Source organism: Rhea pennata, chromosome 7 (assembly GCF_028389875.1).
Source record: "Rhea pennata isolate bPtePen1 chromosome 7, bPtePen1.pri, whole genome shotgun sequence".
Classification (NCBI taxonomy): Eukaryota; Metazoa; Chordata; class Aves; order Rheiformes; family Rheidae; genus Rhea; species Rhea pennata.
The window spans coordinates 28706583-28722904 of NC_084669.1; the positions used below are offsets into that span (position 1 = coordinate 28706583).

The 16322-nt window shown below is 36.5% G+C and overlaps 1 protein-coding gene across 1 annotated transcript in view; it reads left to right on the top strand.

Annotated features, from left to right (window-relative positions):
- The window catches only part of SH2D4B (SH2 domain containing 4B), a 69007-nt gene that overhangs the window by 28299 nt on the left and 24386 nt on the right, over window positions 1-16322 (top strand). Inside the window, exons 5-6 of the mRNA XM_062580310.1 lie at window positions 6605-6815; window positions 9783-9910. Coding sequence (XP_062436294.1) covers window positions 6605-6815; window positions 9783-9910 — 339 coding nt within the window. The remainder of the gene's footprint in view (window positions 1-6604; window positions 6816-9782; window positions 9911-16322) is intronic.

Here is a 16322-nt window from a genome sequence, read left to right on the forward strand (position 1 = left end):
ACGTATCATCTACAATCATTAATTTTTATTCTGTACACTTTTTTTTTTTTTTTTGACAACTTCAATGCTTTGAAGGAATTCTAAGCCGTGGCCTCGTGTTCTACCAGCCGCAGTCTGTGTGCTTTGCTGGCTACAGACATGTCTGCTTGTCATCAAAAGGGTGACTGGCTGATGCTCATGTAATTTTGAGCTTTCTAGCCGGGGTACTATTAATAGTGCTGCAGTGGCAAAACAAGGTCAGCACATTTTAGCTGGCTGAGCCATGGTTGGGTTTTGCAGCCTGCTATAAGTTCTGTGCTGTCAGGGTTTATGCTGTTATCAGTAATTGATTTAGCATTAAACTATCTGCAGACTAATAACTGGAGTGTGTCACATCCTTGCTTATCCTCTTGTGTTCATCTCACTGTCTCAATTTATCCCAGCTGGTCTAAGGGCTCAAAGTGGTTTTCTGATAGTAAATGAGCGTGACAATTTAAGATATGAAGATGAAATGTTTCGTGCCTTAGCTCAGACCGGTTCCTGCACTGGTTTAGACTATGCCATCAGACTTCGCGTCGAACTTCTTGAGCAATGTTCACAGCTTCAGTATCCTTAAGTTATCCGAAAAAAACAGGACTGCCAGCAGACAGACAATAACAAATACCTTGAAGTGGGAGCATCTTAAACTGCTATGGAATGCAGAAACGAGTATCTTAGTTTCAGTAGACTTTTCACTTTTTAATTCAGTTATAGGTAGGTTATTTTTTCTCCTTTTTATGGCAGTCTTTTCCTTTTGTCTCCAAATATTCCTTTGGAACACTAAGAAGAAGTTTAGTCAAGATCGGCAGAGCTGTCAGTTCATTTTTTCCAAGCAGTAAATAGCTGCATGAATACGTAAGAGAGGTACAGGCAGATGTAATGTTAACATCTTTGCATTTACCACCTGTAATGAAAACCACATTGCACATTAGGGACAAGGCCAGGCTCCTTTGTGTCCTACCTCCTTGAAGTCAGCCCTTCATATGCAATAGTGCTAGGGTCAGTACTGAAGTACAGCAGTGCTGGAGTAGCTATCGTGGAGAGCAAATGTGGCAATGATATTGATGACACTACTAATTTATTTAGTAGATAGGATTTATAATGTGATGAGGATTCATCTCTCCTCTTCATGTTATCCCTCAGCTGTTTATTGCCAAGGCAATAAGCAGAGCATTGCTAAAATTAGTTTGTGTTGTTCAGTTCAGTCTGCTTTTGTGGCTTGCCTGATTGTGCCAAATAACAATAAAAGCCCTTAGAACTGCTGTGTTAATTGAAATACATAATTTTAGTGCTTTTTAATATACTGAATGACAAACATGGAATAACTTGAGTAATCAGTACTAGAAGGAAAAAATTGATGTTAGAAGAGTAACTATACACTTAGATTTCACATAATGGATATCTGATGGGGTGTTTTAGAGGGCAGTTGTGAGTTAATACGTGGAACAACTATGAGATGATGAACAGTGGAAAAGACTGACTCAAAAAGTCCACTGTTCAAAGCTCTTATTCTGTGAAACTGAGAAGTGAGAGCTAAGGCTAAAGTTGGACAGAGGAGAGTACCTATTTTGCTTAGTTTTGTACCTTTCTCCAAGTTGTTCCATTTAGTAGGCTTCTAGAGCATTCCGTAAACAATACCAAATGCCACGGTGTCTAAGTCTGACCTCCCCTTTATGTGGGAGCAGAAAAGGGACTTGCAAAACCTAATGGAAAAACTGTAGCATATCTACTCATCTGCTTGAATATTGCAAAATGCATTCTGTTAATGCACTCACAAATCTCTGCAAACTGTATCAAGCGATGAAGTGCTCAGATACTATCTGATCAGCTGTACTCATCTCCAGACAGTCATTATTCCAGTAAAAATATAAACAGAGTTGAGTGACTTGCTCTATTCTTACATGGTTTTTTAACCACTCATTTTTTTTCTCGGTTGGAGATAGGATGCCAGGCTGACCTGTTTATAGCTTCCCTTATATTTATATTCTACCACAGCTGTGCCTATGAATTTGTTTTTGCCTGAATTTCAGAGGATTTACATTCTTTTGGCACTTGTCTTCTAAGGAAATTCGAGTGAGTGAGTTTACTAGCAGGAGAGAGGAGCATTTGATAAAATGCTGAAATTTAAAGTGAATAGTCCCCAGTTCAGCTATGCATTAAATAAGGAAATGCTCAACCTTAAGCATGTAATCTTTGACTTCAATAGGTCTCAGAGTGTTTTGTTGAATAGAGATGGGATTACTAAAATGCTTTCAGATTAGAAGATTGCTGAACTGAAGCCATATTGTAGAATATCTGTGGGAAATTATTTTCCAGTTAGGGAGCAGAAAAACACTATGTGATTTGTATGTGCACTCAAAAAATTTGAAGGTTGAATTTTATCTATTAAGTAGTCATTTTGAATCACTCATATACAAGCTTCAGATCAAGAATTATTAGCAAGGGTAAAGCCAAAGCAAAATCATTTTAAAATGAGGACATATATTCGTGAGGCATGTTTTTTTTTTCCTGCATCCACCCATCTCTGACCATAACTTACAGCTCTTCAAAACACAAAATGGATTATAAAAAGTGGACAGCTCCTAATCTTTCACAAATGATGCAACTCGTTCAAGTTCAGTCCGAACACAGCATGAATTAATCCACATCTGTGGCAAAAGATTTGGTATTAGACCCCTGCCAGGGCTGCAAATAGGAATTTTGCAATCGTAAATGGAAATACAGAAGGCAAAGTTGCACTTTCACTGAAAAGATAAAAATAGTTATAGAACAAAATAGTAGAGCTTCATAAACTGTCCAGGATAAACAAACTAACTCAAATTAAGACACGTAGGATGAGAACAGCTATTGCATACATAAGCTTTGTAGTTTTTTCTTTCTTGTTAAGAGTATGTTCACATTGTAGGCCTTGTAAACATATCAAATCTGGCTTAAAACTAGTCATCTCTAGTAAGGATAACAGTATAATCATGACAGCACAGACTCAGTCTGGAGACTGTTACCAGCTTTCCAGGAGGATTTTCTAACCCATTTTTAGGCCTGCTCTAATGCAGCTACATTCTTATTGGCACCTAACCGATATAAATAAAAATAGGCCAGGCATTTCTAACAGAGTGCCTTTGGGTAGAAATGTACTTAACCTGTATCTGAGCAGAAGGAGGATGTATCTGGTTGGTATGACCATATTTGAAGAAAAGACTGGTCATGGATATGAATTCATGCGAAGAGGCTGATGAATTTCCTATGTGAGCTTAGTAAATCAATCAAATTCCCCATTTCCAAGTCTTGACAGTCTTGACATTCTGTCCTAATGCAAAAGGAAGATGAAGACAATATAAATTATTATTTGTAGTAATTTTTGTTGCTAGCTAGGTGGACCTATGGTGATGGTTCGTATATTTTAAGGTCAGCAGTAATATTCAGTTATCTAATCTCCCTACTGGTATTGACAAAAATATGATGCTTTGCATGGGAGTTGTGCACTTCCTGTAAAATAGGGTATCTTCTGGCAGCCAGTCAAGAAAAATAACCTGCTCCTACTTCAAATAGTACTAGAAGCCCTAACTACTACTGCTTTCCTATTGTGAAAAAGGCTACGATGTATCCTGAAATACAACACTAAGTGCAGAATTAGTGGCTTGTTTGATCTTAAAATATTTATGCTAGTCTTGATCCAAACATAAAAGTGGTCTTTCTAGAGAAATGACTTAGAGTCTGAGAGAGAAAGGTAAGTATTCACTAAATTCCCTTGTAAGAAAAAACTCCTGGAGAAATATATCCAAATTTACTTCGACTTCAACAAGTGGCTGTCTCAATATACATAAATGGTGCAGGTGCACGGAGGTACAGGTATAGGAGACTGTCCATGTGATAGCCATCATCTTGCCTGGAGTACAACGGAAAACTTTTTGCAGACTTTTGACAGCGATGACTGGGTGAATCTTTATCCGCAGTACTAGTTCCAGTCACCACACACAGTTGTTGATGTCAGGTTTGCTGAAGTCCTTTGACCAGAGAGGTTTGAAAGAGAGTCAGCTTGGGATACTGCAGCAACACTGATCCACAGTATAAGCTATACTAGGCATCTCCTAAGGATTGAGGAGTATGAGGAAAGAGAGGTTTCTGGCAATAACTGTAAGGACTGGCAAAGGACCCCTATCAATTACAAACTAGATTGAGAGATCTTATGCATCCCTATGGTCAGTGATGTGATTCTTCAGTCACTTCAGCTAAAGACTTTTAATGAAAGTTCTTTGTAACATGAGAGAGGGAGAGAATTGTGTGCACGTACATACACATATATGCATCTCTAAGACATGCAGCCTTTCCTAGCCCTGCGTAGACACATGTACATATATATATATATATATATATATATGTAGGCATAAGGAAAGCTATGTCATAGATCCTTTCAAAATTTTCTGAATCCTAATATTTGACAGTTGCAAACTATACTACCCCTTCTTCCCCATTATTTTGTGATACATATAGCAACTCTAATGTTAATAGAAATATTCAAATTTGATACTGGTTCAAAAAATGTACAGCTTTATTAGCTAGCAAGAGGACAGTAGGTATACGTATCTGTAAGGCTATCTATTGCTGATGAAAGTTGGGTATGAGGACATCTTCTTACCAGTAAGGCTGTACACAAGGAGAACAGAACCCCAGAGCGCCCCAGGCCAGCGGTCTGCCCTGGGTCTGCGGAGCAGGACTGAGGCAACCGAAGACGGGTGTCTGTCTGTCTCACCAAGCTGCATGGTGCTCGACTTCCTTGCCGTCTCTAGCATTGCTGCAAACACGAAGTCCGTATTGAGAGCAGTTATTATTGAATGGCTTTTTGTTTGCAAAGGATAAATCAGGGACAATTTTTAAGTAATTCTCTTGACCTGTCGAAGTAACGATATTTGAACGAGATAATCTACCACTAAAAACAATGACTTCTAGGACAATCAGTGTTTCTCAGTTTTCTTATGCATTTAGCATGCTTGTTATTGGAGTTAGCTAAAACTGCAGGGTAAACGTTTAGTAAGTGAAACTGAAATTCTACCACTTGTATATATTCTAAACATATATGACTCATTTATTCCAATATATTGATTAGTTTTTACCTTCCTATTTGTAACATTACTGTATATTTCCAGACTTCAAGGGTTTTCCTCATTCACTCACTTGTCTAGGGCATTTTATTGTTTCATTTTGTTTTAAGCACTTTGTTTTCTTGATTCCATTAAACCTTGTCATAATTTGGATAAATCCATTTATGCTTTTGCTTGCTTTAACTCAGGAGACTAAACCAGAGGCATGTAAACAGCCTAATGAAATGTAGCTGTCTGGTATTATATCATGCATTCCTACAAACAGGTACAATCACAGTAGAGGGAGAAACAGTGTGTGTGCATTATGAATTGGATATGATCTGAGCCAGGATAGTCATGGCAGGACTGATAATTGCTGCTGGAGGCAATAGCTTGTTTCTTTAATATTTGCTTCACTGGATGTTAAAGGTTTGTTTTGCACTGGAATAATTTGCCTGCCTGAAGTTATTTGTGTCCCAAAAAAACATCAAAACAAGGCTTGAGGCACCAGAAGAGTGCTGATAGATGACAGATATTTGCAGTACAATTCTTGGTGCATTTATGTTATAATATTTTCAAGTCAGGATTTCTAGTACATTAGTTTTCAAATGAAGAAGCTTTAGTGAAAGATGCCTTGACCTATGGTGGCCAAAGTAGCAGTCTCATTATTTTGCGTTATGGAAATTAGGTTTGATTTGCTTAAGTAAACCTGTGGTCAGTGCCAATGATAAGTGTGTTAAGTCTTCTAGTACAGATTCTGGTTCTTTACATCCAGTTTTGGAGACTCACATGTAGTACACCCCAACCCCACCAATAGCTCCAACCTGCCCTTTCTAATGGCTTTTCATTCATCTATTATTACTGAACCCTTTTTTAGATGGGAATTTTCAAAATGGAGTCTTCTGTGACTATTTTAAATACTCTAGCATAGATAGTATCTGCCCTTACCTAAAAACAAAAAACAACAAAAACTCCCCATTCCTAAATACTAAATGTTAGTTTTTGTAACTTTATTTTGGAAGTAGCTCCTGCAATTCTAGTTGTATGCATAGTTGCAATGAATTCTGCTAAGTACAGGCTTAAAATTAAGCAACAGTTCATAATCTCCTCTGAAATGTAAAAACTTGGTGCATCTCCAGTGGAAAAGATGTCCTGAAGCAGAATTTCACTTAACAGAGCCATAGCAAGTGTCGATCTAATGGCAGTATGTAGGGGCTCGGTGCTTTTTGCTTATCTATATTATATCCAGTCTCTGTTATTGCCAGTACTGATCAGATCGTTGATGGTTCCAGTCTGGTATGCCTTTTCTAGTGCAAGGCCTGTGTATGAAGCATCAGGGAGATTATCCAGTTCTCCATCTCTTTGATGATGCAGTATAGTTTGACTGTTCTTGATACCAAGTAATAGAGGGAACAAAGACAAGGAATTGTTCTGGGGGTAAATGGCCATCTGTGTTTCGAAAGTCTCTTTTTCTTTCCTGCCCTCCTCTTCCCCTTCATTCCCCTCAGTGCGCCGCTCCAAAGCTGCAGATGAGGAAAGGAGCCACAAAGCACGCAGGGCCCGGGACGAATACCAACGACAATCCTTGCGAGCCATCCAGAAAGGAAGAGTGGCTGGTCTTAGTAATCTGTTCAAGGGGACAAGCCTGAATAATGATCAGGAGACAAAACTGAACAACAACAGCCCAAGCTCTGTGCTGTCTCTCACCGCTCCGTCCAGGTTTGTTTGTTACGACCGTGACTTGCAGTTTTCTGTGGAATTGCTCCCGCTCCAGTCCTCACCATTTCAACAAATTGTTCTTCAGCTGTTGGAAATTCTCGCAGTCTTGGTCCTTGAGTATGGTGAGAATGAAAATGCTTTTTAAAAAATAGATTGAATGTGTAATGTAAACTAAATTCTATTTATTTTTCTGATAGATTTCTTAGAGGCTACACAAGAGTATGAGTCCTTACAAAGTCAATCATTGGCAAGGCTATGATATGGAGAAAGTGAAAGGGACAAAGTCTTAGGCAAGTCTTAGCCCTCAAGCCCTAAAATAGCTGCTGCTTAACTTATGATTGATAGGATTTTAAGTCTGGGGGGAGGGGGTAGGCTGAGTTTGCTTAAGGCAAAATCAAGTGTCTTTGATATTTTTTGTCTACTGATCTTTCTTCAGACTAGGGAACTCCATGGATTCCAGAAGAGTTAAAAAGATCCAATCTGGCAAATGGGGTGCTACAAAGTTAATCAGTTGCTCTTTCTGGGTTTTTCTGGTTACATCTCATACCATTAATTCAGCTTCATGTGGTGTTAAAGGCAATTTGAACACTGTTGGGGTGATAACATTAAATACTTTAAAAAAAAAAAAAAAAAAAAAAAAATCCGAACAACAAATATCTGTGCTCAGAAATGAAAGAGTCTCTTTACATCAGGTTTGTTTTCCCTTTCTTTACCAGTCAGTGGAGCACCAGGGAGACTCAGTCCTTTCATGTTTGGAAATGTGTTCTGGAGCCAAAGCTTCTGGTCTGAGGAAGAATCAGAATTCCACTCTCTGAAAGATAGCAGGATCTTGAAAGGCTCTTACCATCGAATCATTTGTCAAAGGAATGTGATATTCTCAATCTACTTAAATCAAAGTAATCTTTGAAATAAAGCAATAAAAACACTAATAAAGATGGCAAAATTTGAGAAAAGTTCTACAACTTCAACCTGATGTTCTGAGCTTCTGAAATGACATTATTTTCTATAGAATTTGGTAATACTAAATGTGATGTTTTCAAAAAAAGACTGAAAAAAGGCTAAAGTATGTTCTAATCATTACCCAGCTCACATTCAAAAGTGCTTATCTGTTTCCAATTATATCTTTGGTTAAAATAGGTGCTTTTTATTTTTCTTGTCTCTTAAGGCTTCCCTTTGTCAATGAGCATGACTTGATTATGACAGAATTGAGAAGAATAGAAATAGCTTAAAACTTGTTCTCTGATATATGCGTATATGTAAATATATGTAATTCAACTTCTCATGCTTAAAAACAGTATGATCAGGCAAGAGAAGTCAAGGAGTCAATAATAGTATGTTGTTATTTGCCACTAGTGTGATACAGATCTTTAGCCTCTTAGAACAAGAGGTTTGGGGTTTGGTGTGACATTTCTATAAAGCTTAAAAACCTTCTATTCCTTCCTTCCTTCTTTGTCTGTCTTATTTTGCTGATTGTTCACCTATTGATGCTTCTCTCTTTGGCCTGCTTATTTGTTTTATTTCCTTTTGCCCACTGTGTTTTTTGTCTTTACTTCTGTGTTTGTATTTCTGCCCTCCTGCCCTTACTGGACTTGCTTGTCTACTATAGCTGTATAGAAACTAACTGAGACTAATTCTTAGGCTTAGCCAAGGGCACCAAAATAAATAAATAAATAAAATAAAAAAAAAGGGGGGGGTGTTGACAAGTCTTCCAAAATCAAACAAAGAGGAAAATGAGCTAAGAAATGAGAGTGGACTTTAGGGCCCTAGGACTCAAAGGGTTACTTCTTTCTTTATTGAGGAAAAATCTTCAAAAATATAAATAACAAAATACGTATGTAGTATGCTTTTCTAAGTGTGTCTATAGCTAAATCCTTTCTTTCTCCCCTCACTCATCTTTATATCTTGAGATTTTATGATAAATATAGGTCATATCTACTCTGACATAGATGTGTAATTTAGCAATAACTTAGACTTATTATATAACTTTATATTATATTAACTGAGATCCTCATTACTTGATGTCAATAGAATCAATCACTAACTTTAGTAAGTTTAGTAAATTAAGACAGAAGTGAAAGGAAGGCTCATTTGTATGTCAGCAGGAATACAGCTCTTGTACTGGGCATTGTGAAGAATGTGTGTCCCATCAAATGAAAGTGAAATCGTAGTGCAAGTAGACATACCACACTAGCCTTCACCTACTTCATCCGAAGAACAGTAGGTGAAGATTTAGTAATTTGGGCTGACAACCTGAGCCCTCTAGAAAGCCCTGGGATCTTAAACTGTACAGAAATCCATTCTAAAACCTCACTTTTACTACTGTTATCGGTGTAGATGAGCTTGTGTAACCAAGAAGCATTCTTAGCTGGGGTAGCTGGATGCATTTTCTGCATATTTTGCCTGCTGTGCTTCCTACTAACTAAAGTTAAACTAAAATGAATAGAAAGTAGTAGAAGCAGTAAGGGAGGCTCGCAAATGGAGAATGAAAAAGCAGGATAAGACAGTTAAGGCAAAACTTTCTATCACGTTCTGTGGTTTAGGTACATATAACTGATTTCAGTTCAGATTTTCTTGCTAGTGCAAAGGAGTATGCCCTAAGCAAAAAAATACACTTTGTTTATCAGTTAGTAAATTGGAATAAAAATGAGGTGGAATAGCAAAGCTGACTGAAATGTTCATTGCATATTTTGTGGTAAATTGTTTTTCAATTATAATTCTCTGTTCCATTGCAAATGTAAAACCAAAACATTCTGGGTTTCATTCAGAAGAATGCTAAAAAATATTTTTAAGGTTAAAATTGTGTAATGAACTATACTGAACAACTGTTACAATGAGTATCCTTTATTTTGTAACTGTAAGTTTTGTAAATATATACAATATAGATTTATTTTTATATTGTCCCTTAATTTTATACACTGCTAATTCTCTATGTGACTGTATTCTGTAATTATTTCCTTTTTAATATAGTAAAATCTGGGAGCGTCCTTCCAGACCCTTTTCCCGAGAAGTCATCATTCATTGGTTCAAAGAAGAACAGCTTCCTCGACGTGCTGGGTTTGAGAGGCACACCAACAGAGTTGCTCCATGGTTTCATGGTAATACTGATCTTTATTTTCTCATATAATGGAGCTAGACTTTCAGGAAGTTAATCTTACCAACTTTCCTCACAGAAAGGAATGTCTATTAGGGTCGTGAGGTCTAGTGCCTCATAAAGCAATATTTTTGCATCATTTTTATTATTAGCATATGATTTTCTTATTTTTGATTAAGTAGTTTATTTTGTGATTTACATCACCAAAGTTTTACAGGAATATTTTGACCAAAATACAGCATTTTACAGCATTTGCTTGCTGTAAAATAACAAGTCAGACAGGAAGAACATAACTAATACAGGCTGAAGAGCACTCCAGAATAACCTAGCAAATAGTAGAGGGATATGGGATAAGGAGAACTGAAGTTCAAGTCTCTGCTTTACGTGATTTACAAGAAGGACTTACACTCGTGTCTATTTAATCCTTGTTGCACTTCCGAAATCCTAGGGTTTTAAAGGTGGCCTCTATTTTTCTTCCTCATTTGAAAACAAAAATTACTGAAAGATCTTGAATTTGTCTCAGAATGGCTGGGAAGTGTATGATTTTTAGCAGGCTTTATTAGATGGGAAAATCTATTCCTCAGAATTTATTAGCTACTGTCATATTTTCTGGAGTTCTTAGCATCTCAGGAGTTTTTGCTCTTTGGAATCAAGTTCACAGGTATGATGTGCCATTTTCATATGTGTTGACAATGATCTTCATATTTGTTATACTTAAACATGTAAAAAAAATCTTGCTTAAATAGCTGACATAATTTAGAGACTGAAAAGATTTAAAACTAAATCCCAGTGTTCTTTCATTGAGTTTTCAGTGAGTCTGCTATTTCTTTGCTGAAGGCACTAAACTGGCCTGGATCATGGCCTGATTCTCAAAGTATAAGATCAGCATGTGTGGAGATTTCAAACTTAACCAAGCAAGAAAGGTTTCTGACCAAGTTTAGGTTTTCGTATATTTCAGATTTTTTTTTTTAAGATCTACAAACTGTAATGTCTTAGAAGAAACTAGCAAGCTGCTATTTTCACTGACTTAATTAGTCAAAGATACTGAAATTAGTCATGAATAGCTTGTAAATGCTTTAATATTTCCATTTCTTATAAACAGTGATGCAGACAGAAAAGAAAAAAAATTACCTTGGTATTTGATGTGAGTTCTTTCAGAGAGGTAAACTGATTAGATTTCAGCTGTGGTCACTTCTCAAAAGTATTTTCAAACATATTCTATATGATCTTTGGAGGGAGTCCAATTGCAAAGGTTTTCCCCTCTCATATTTTTGGCAAGTTCATATCCATAGCATTTGACATTGGTATTTATGAGCATAATTCACAAATTAAAAAGGTGTCTGGGCTTCAGCTAAAGTCTGTGCAGTCTTTTTGCTGACTTCAGTGGCTTTTGGATTTGTCCCTTAGTCACTGTAAGAACTGTGGAATTCCATTTTCTTCATTAAATTCATTAGATTATACTGTTGATATTTGAACATTTGTAAAAGTAAGCAAAGTATCTCCTTTGTCCTCCTCCCACTCAAGAAAGCTGACAAAGATATTTAAGATAGTTCTCCTATACAAAGCTCAGTGGTTTTCTTTGCCAAGAGCCACAGAAATGCTGCTTTGGTACCTAATTGCTGGTTCCCACTCAAGTCTGCTTAAGTTATTGTGCGTGCTTTGGCTGTTGTAGCTGTCGTGTCTAATGCTGGTCTGATCCACCATCATCAAAGCTAAACGTCTAGTTGTTGCAGGTGCAGCAGTGAGTGTTTTATAGTAATTAGAAATGTAGATAAATTTCAAAACAAAGCCCTAAAATATTAGAAAACATTGATATTCTCTTTTTTTCCAGATAAAGCTCTTCAGAGAATTGGCCCCTAGTTTTGGGTGGGGGAGGGGGGAGTGATCCTGCCAAATTTTTACACTCTGTTTACTTTATGCTAAAAGACTTATAAGCCTATTTGGAGATCTTCTATTGTTGATTTGTGTGGTGTTCAGAGAAGCAGAGCATTACATATATTTTCTGTGTATAAACAAAATTACAGCAGAACATATCTGACTTGAATAAGAATTTGGCAATACAAATGAAAGCTATTCCACAAAGCCCAGAATTAAGGCTAACCACTTGAGCTGAAGGGACAATAACATAATCATCATTTGGATAAGTGGATGTTTCTGTGGAAGGAACTGCTGAATAGTATTTAATATTATCTAGTATATTAATGACAGGTCCTTGCAATCTCAAGAATCTTGCCAAACAGGTATAATCAGATCCGTCGCATTGTTGAACTTCTTTTGCATCTTCTTATAACCCCAGTTCTGGACTGTGAATAGGAAGATTCTGCCTCATGTTCTGTATTATAGCAGTACCGAAAAAGCAGATACTAAATTATTACAGAAAAACATATTTTTGGTGAAGTCAATAGACATTTGCTTGATTACTTTGACTGATAGGTCCTTCAGCTTTTTAAACAAGATAAAGCATTAGCTTAGTCACTACCTTCAAATTCTGCTATAAATGCGTATTATTTTCTAATTATCAAAAAATGAAGGTTTTCAGATAGATACATTTGGCTAAAGTAATGAAGTCTGAATAATAAAGCACAAATGTCCTTATTCTTATATCTTTGGCCTATTTGCTGTGTTCAGTCATCAAATTCCTCTGGGTTCTGATTTAAAATATAGACTGTTCATGGCATTTCATGGGTTGTGAAACAAGATAATGTATAGCATATTGAGTATGTGAAGTTCTTCTTTCGTTTTCCTATGAAGAATCACTATAAAGTGCTAAATTATATTACATTAGTTGTATTTTTTTATTACTTATTTGAAGGGGGGTGATAACATCTATATAAGAAAGAAAAGTCTTTTTCAAGTCTAGTCTTTCTCAAGTCTATTGAGTATTTCCTTCCATATTCACAAAAAAGTGTTGAATGAGTATCAGCTTTGCCTTCATCCTCCTGTTTGCCTCATGAAATATTCAGTTATCCAAACTCTACTAACAGGTTTTTTAGCTCATTTTGGACCTGTTTTGATTAAGAAAAGAAAAAGTGCAAAAGGTACAAACTGTAATGTTCAGCTGAATTTTGGGTGTAGATTCTATTTTTTCTATATTCGAGTAACACATCCATTTCAAAATTTAGATCATTTACGTGTTGAAGAAAAGATTTTTCTTAACTTGCTAAAGAAAATTTGTTAATTTTACTTAAATCTGGTTGTAAATGTGATTTCTAAGTTAAAACCCTGTTTAGTGCCGAATGATATACTGTCAGGCCTAACCTACAAAATGTTGGCCAAGAAGAGTAAATAGACAGTGTTATTTTCTTTTTTTTCAGTGATTATTGAGGATTTCTTCTGTTTTCCTCCAATAGAAATGGAAAGTATTCCCTTTTCCTCAAGAAACTGCCTCTAATGCCTCTTCTTGTTGTTTTAAGGGGACAAACCAGACTTGGTGGAAAAAGTCATTGCTTTCTGAAACCATAAAACAATGATTTTTATTTCTCTTGGAATGGGAAGCACCAGCCCCCCCTTTTTTTAAAAACTGGCTTATGATTACTTATTGGTGACAGTGAAGTGATGCTCAGTTCTCAAACTGTGAAAGTATTAAAGAACCAGAATGAATGATTAAGGTGTCACTGAAACTGTCTTGGGATATGAGGTAATTGGTGCCTATATGTTTTGTACAAAACCAGTCATTTCTTTTATATATTGTAATAGTCACTTTACATTTCGATGAAGAGAAGTATTCAATTCTTTGAACACAGAAACAGAGGAAAGTGGTCTAAATTTAGCTAAAGCAAAATGTTGATCATTTTGATAAGAAGGAAATTAATAATCAGATCCTGAATTCTTACCTGCTAACTTATGAATATGGGCATATAATACAAAGGGATCAGAACATTGTAAGTTAAAATTCAAGATATAGGAAACTTTTTTTATAAACCTAAATTCAGATCATGTTTTGCCAAGATCTTTAGTTGCTAATATACTTTGAGAGATAGGAAGTGATTTCGTCTTCAGGATAGGAAGCCTGTCTCTCCAAAGGGTGAGGAAGAGAGATGGGCTGGTTATTTTGGCTAAGTTTTGCTTTGAAATGTAGTTTTCTTTTCAAACCTGTGTTCAAACCATGCCAAGTAAAATGAAAGTTACTGGTCTTTCCTATATGTTGAAGAATTTTGCCAAGCTGTATCACAGACATCAGCCAAACAACCATAGTTTTCATTACTGAACACATACGGCATGGGAATAGAATTTCTTTTGAAAGTGAAAATACTGACCTAGTCTTTCTGTAAGCCTTTTTCTGTACTATAAGAAAGGATGCTGGAGGCTGAAACACGTGATAATATTTCAATTTGTTTGTTCTGTTTTCCTTTGTCCTTTAACCTTTCTCTTTTGCTTGAAATCTGCCTTAACATGTAGTTCCTTTTTTTTCCTATTCCCACTGGTTTTCTGTTCTCACGTAATTGTGGTCTGCATTTGGTTATTTTCCATTCAGAACATAGGAGAGTGCCAATGTTTGCACAGGAGATCTGAACTATGAATATTTTCCCAGGCTTAGTTAAGACTAAAATTTTATGATTGATGCTATTTACCTCATGATATCAGTGGAGTAGCTCAGATATATAGTAAGTATGTGACAAAATTAGGAATTTATAGCTTGGCTCTCTGCCTGGTGGTTCTATGCATATTTGCTAAACATTTGCTGTAACACTATCAGATCTCTACTTGCCTCCAGGTTGAAAGGAGAGTTCAGAGGCTGACATCACAGATATAGAAACATGAAATAGTTGCCCTAAAGGATGTACCTTTAAAATGTAATTGCAGTAGTGAGGTTCCTATTGAGAACTACTTTATTAAGGAAAGACAGGGTGGCAGTGAGCTACTGGCTAGGGGAATGCCAAGCTGTGAGGGGATGATCAGAGCAAATTGAAGGATGGACTGAAAAATGCTGAGAAGCAGAAGTTGAGAGAGCACTGAGGCCAGGGGAGCTAGGGAAGACCATTTTCAGCTCAGCAGTCTCCTATTGCAAAGGTTTTGAGATCAAGGTTTTATTTCCAATGGCTAATACTGTTTTCAGAAAACACAAAAGTTTCAAGGAGAAACTTTTTTTTTCAGGAAGAAACTCTGACAGACTTAAATAGTGAGAATGGCTCTACAAATCAGATGCTGTCAATACAGGATTTAAGACTTAAAATATTAAGTCTACTTAATGTTCTGAGTAAGTCTGCTATCTTTGAGCCCTTGAGTTTTCTGTCCTTGAGTTTGCCAACAGCAACAACACTGAGCATATGGGAACAGCTGAACTGTGGGACATATAAAATATGCTTATATGCAGTCTTTGCTGAGGGAAACAGGTATGGTGGTGGTTTGGTTTGAAAAACTTCTAAAAGTCAATAGTTTGCTATTTTGAACATAAAAGCACACTTTTTCTTCTGCTCTTGAATAAAAACACCTCAGTCATTGAATAAATGCACATTAGGAAGATATGAAGCAAGTGTTTTACTAAATCCAGCAGAAGAACAGCTTTTTTCATATTAATGAGCTATTCTCCAATTCATTACTTCATCATTTTGTAGCTTTTACTGCTGTTTGAGAAAGTGCACAGATAAATTCTCTGAATGTATAAATTGAGCCCTAGGGGTATGGGATTTTATCTCCCTTCCAGAACTGTTGCTGAGAGGTACTTTATGGGCAAAAAGATACAAGATCTTGTAAAAAATTCACTGAATTTGGTGAGAGCTTTTCTACTTTCTTCCACAGGCCTTGAAAGAGGCATCTAATAAATAGCTATATGCAAAGTTTGGTATCTAAGGCATCTTGTGCTCAGAAACATCTGGAAAGGAATCAGAGAATACCTAAATCAAATGATAAACGCAGCTAAAACAAGAGTTCTCAATTATAATGTACCTGTTAGCTTGCATGCATTTGCAGGACAGTAAATGAAGTAGTAAAGTGAGAGATTGCCGGGGGGGGGGGGGGAGGAAGTAATAATAAAATAATAAAATTTATTTTGAACAGTTGACTGGGAACAGACAAAAAAAATGACTTTGAGATGACAAATACAGAACAGACTGTTTTACCGTCTTTATCAGAACAATAGATTTCAACGTCTACAGTTCTGCTCTGCCAGCCTGTCCTCAAATAGAAAGAGCTAATAGAGTTCTGGCCAACAGCTCAGAATATCGACTTGAAGGCTTGTGTCTACTGGTGGGATAGACCCAGATCAAAACAGATTGATAGTTTTTGCCACCTGGCTGATTTTGTGTAACACAAGTAACACACATTATCATTCCTGTTCCATATGGATTTCTCAAAAAATGTTGTCACTTTTGCTGGGAATCTTAGCAGGAAGAATAGATATGAAACAAGTCTGGAGACCAAATTACGCTCTTATCACATAACTTTGTGTTAGAAAATGAATTTGAGGCCTACTGTTA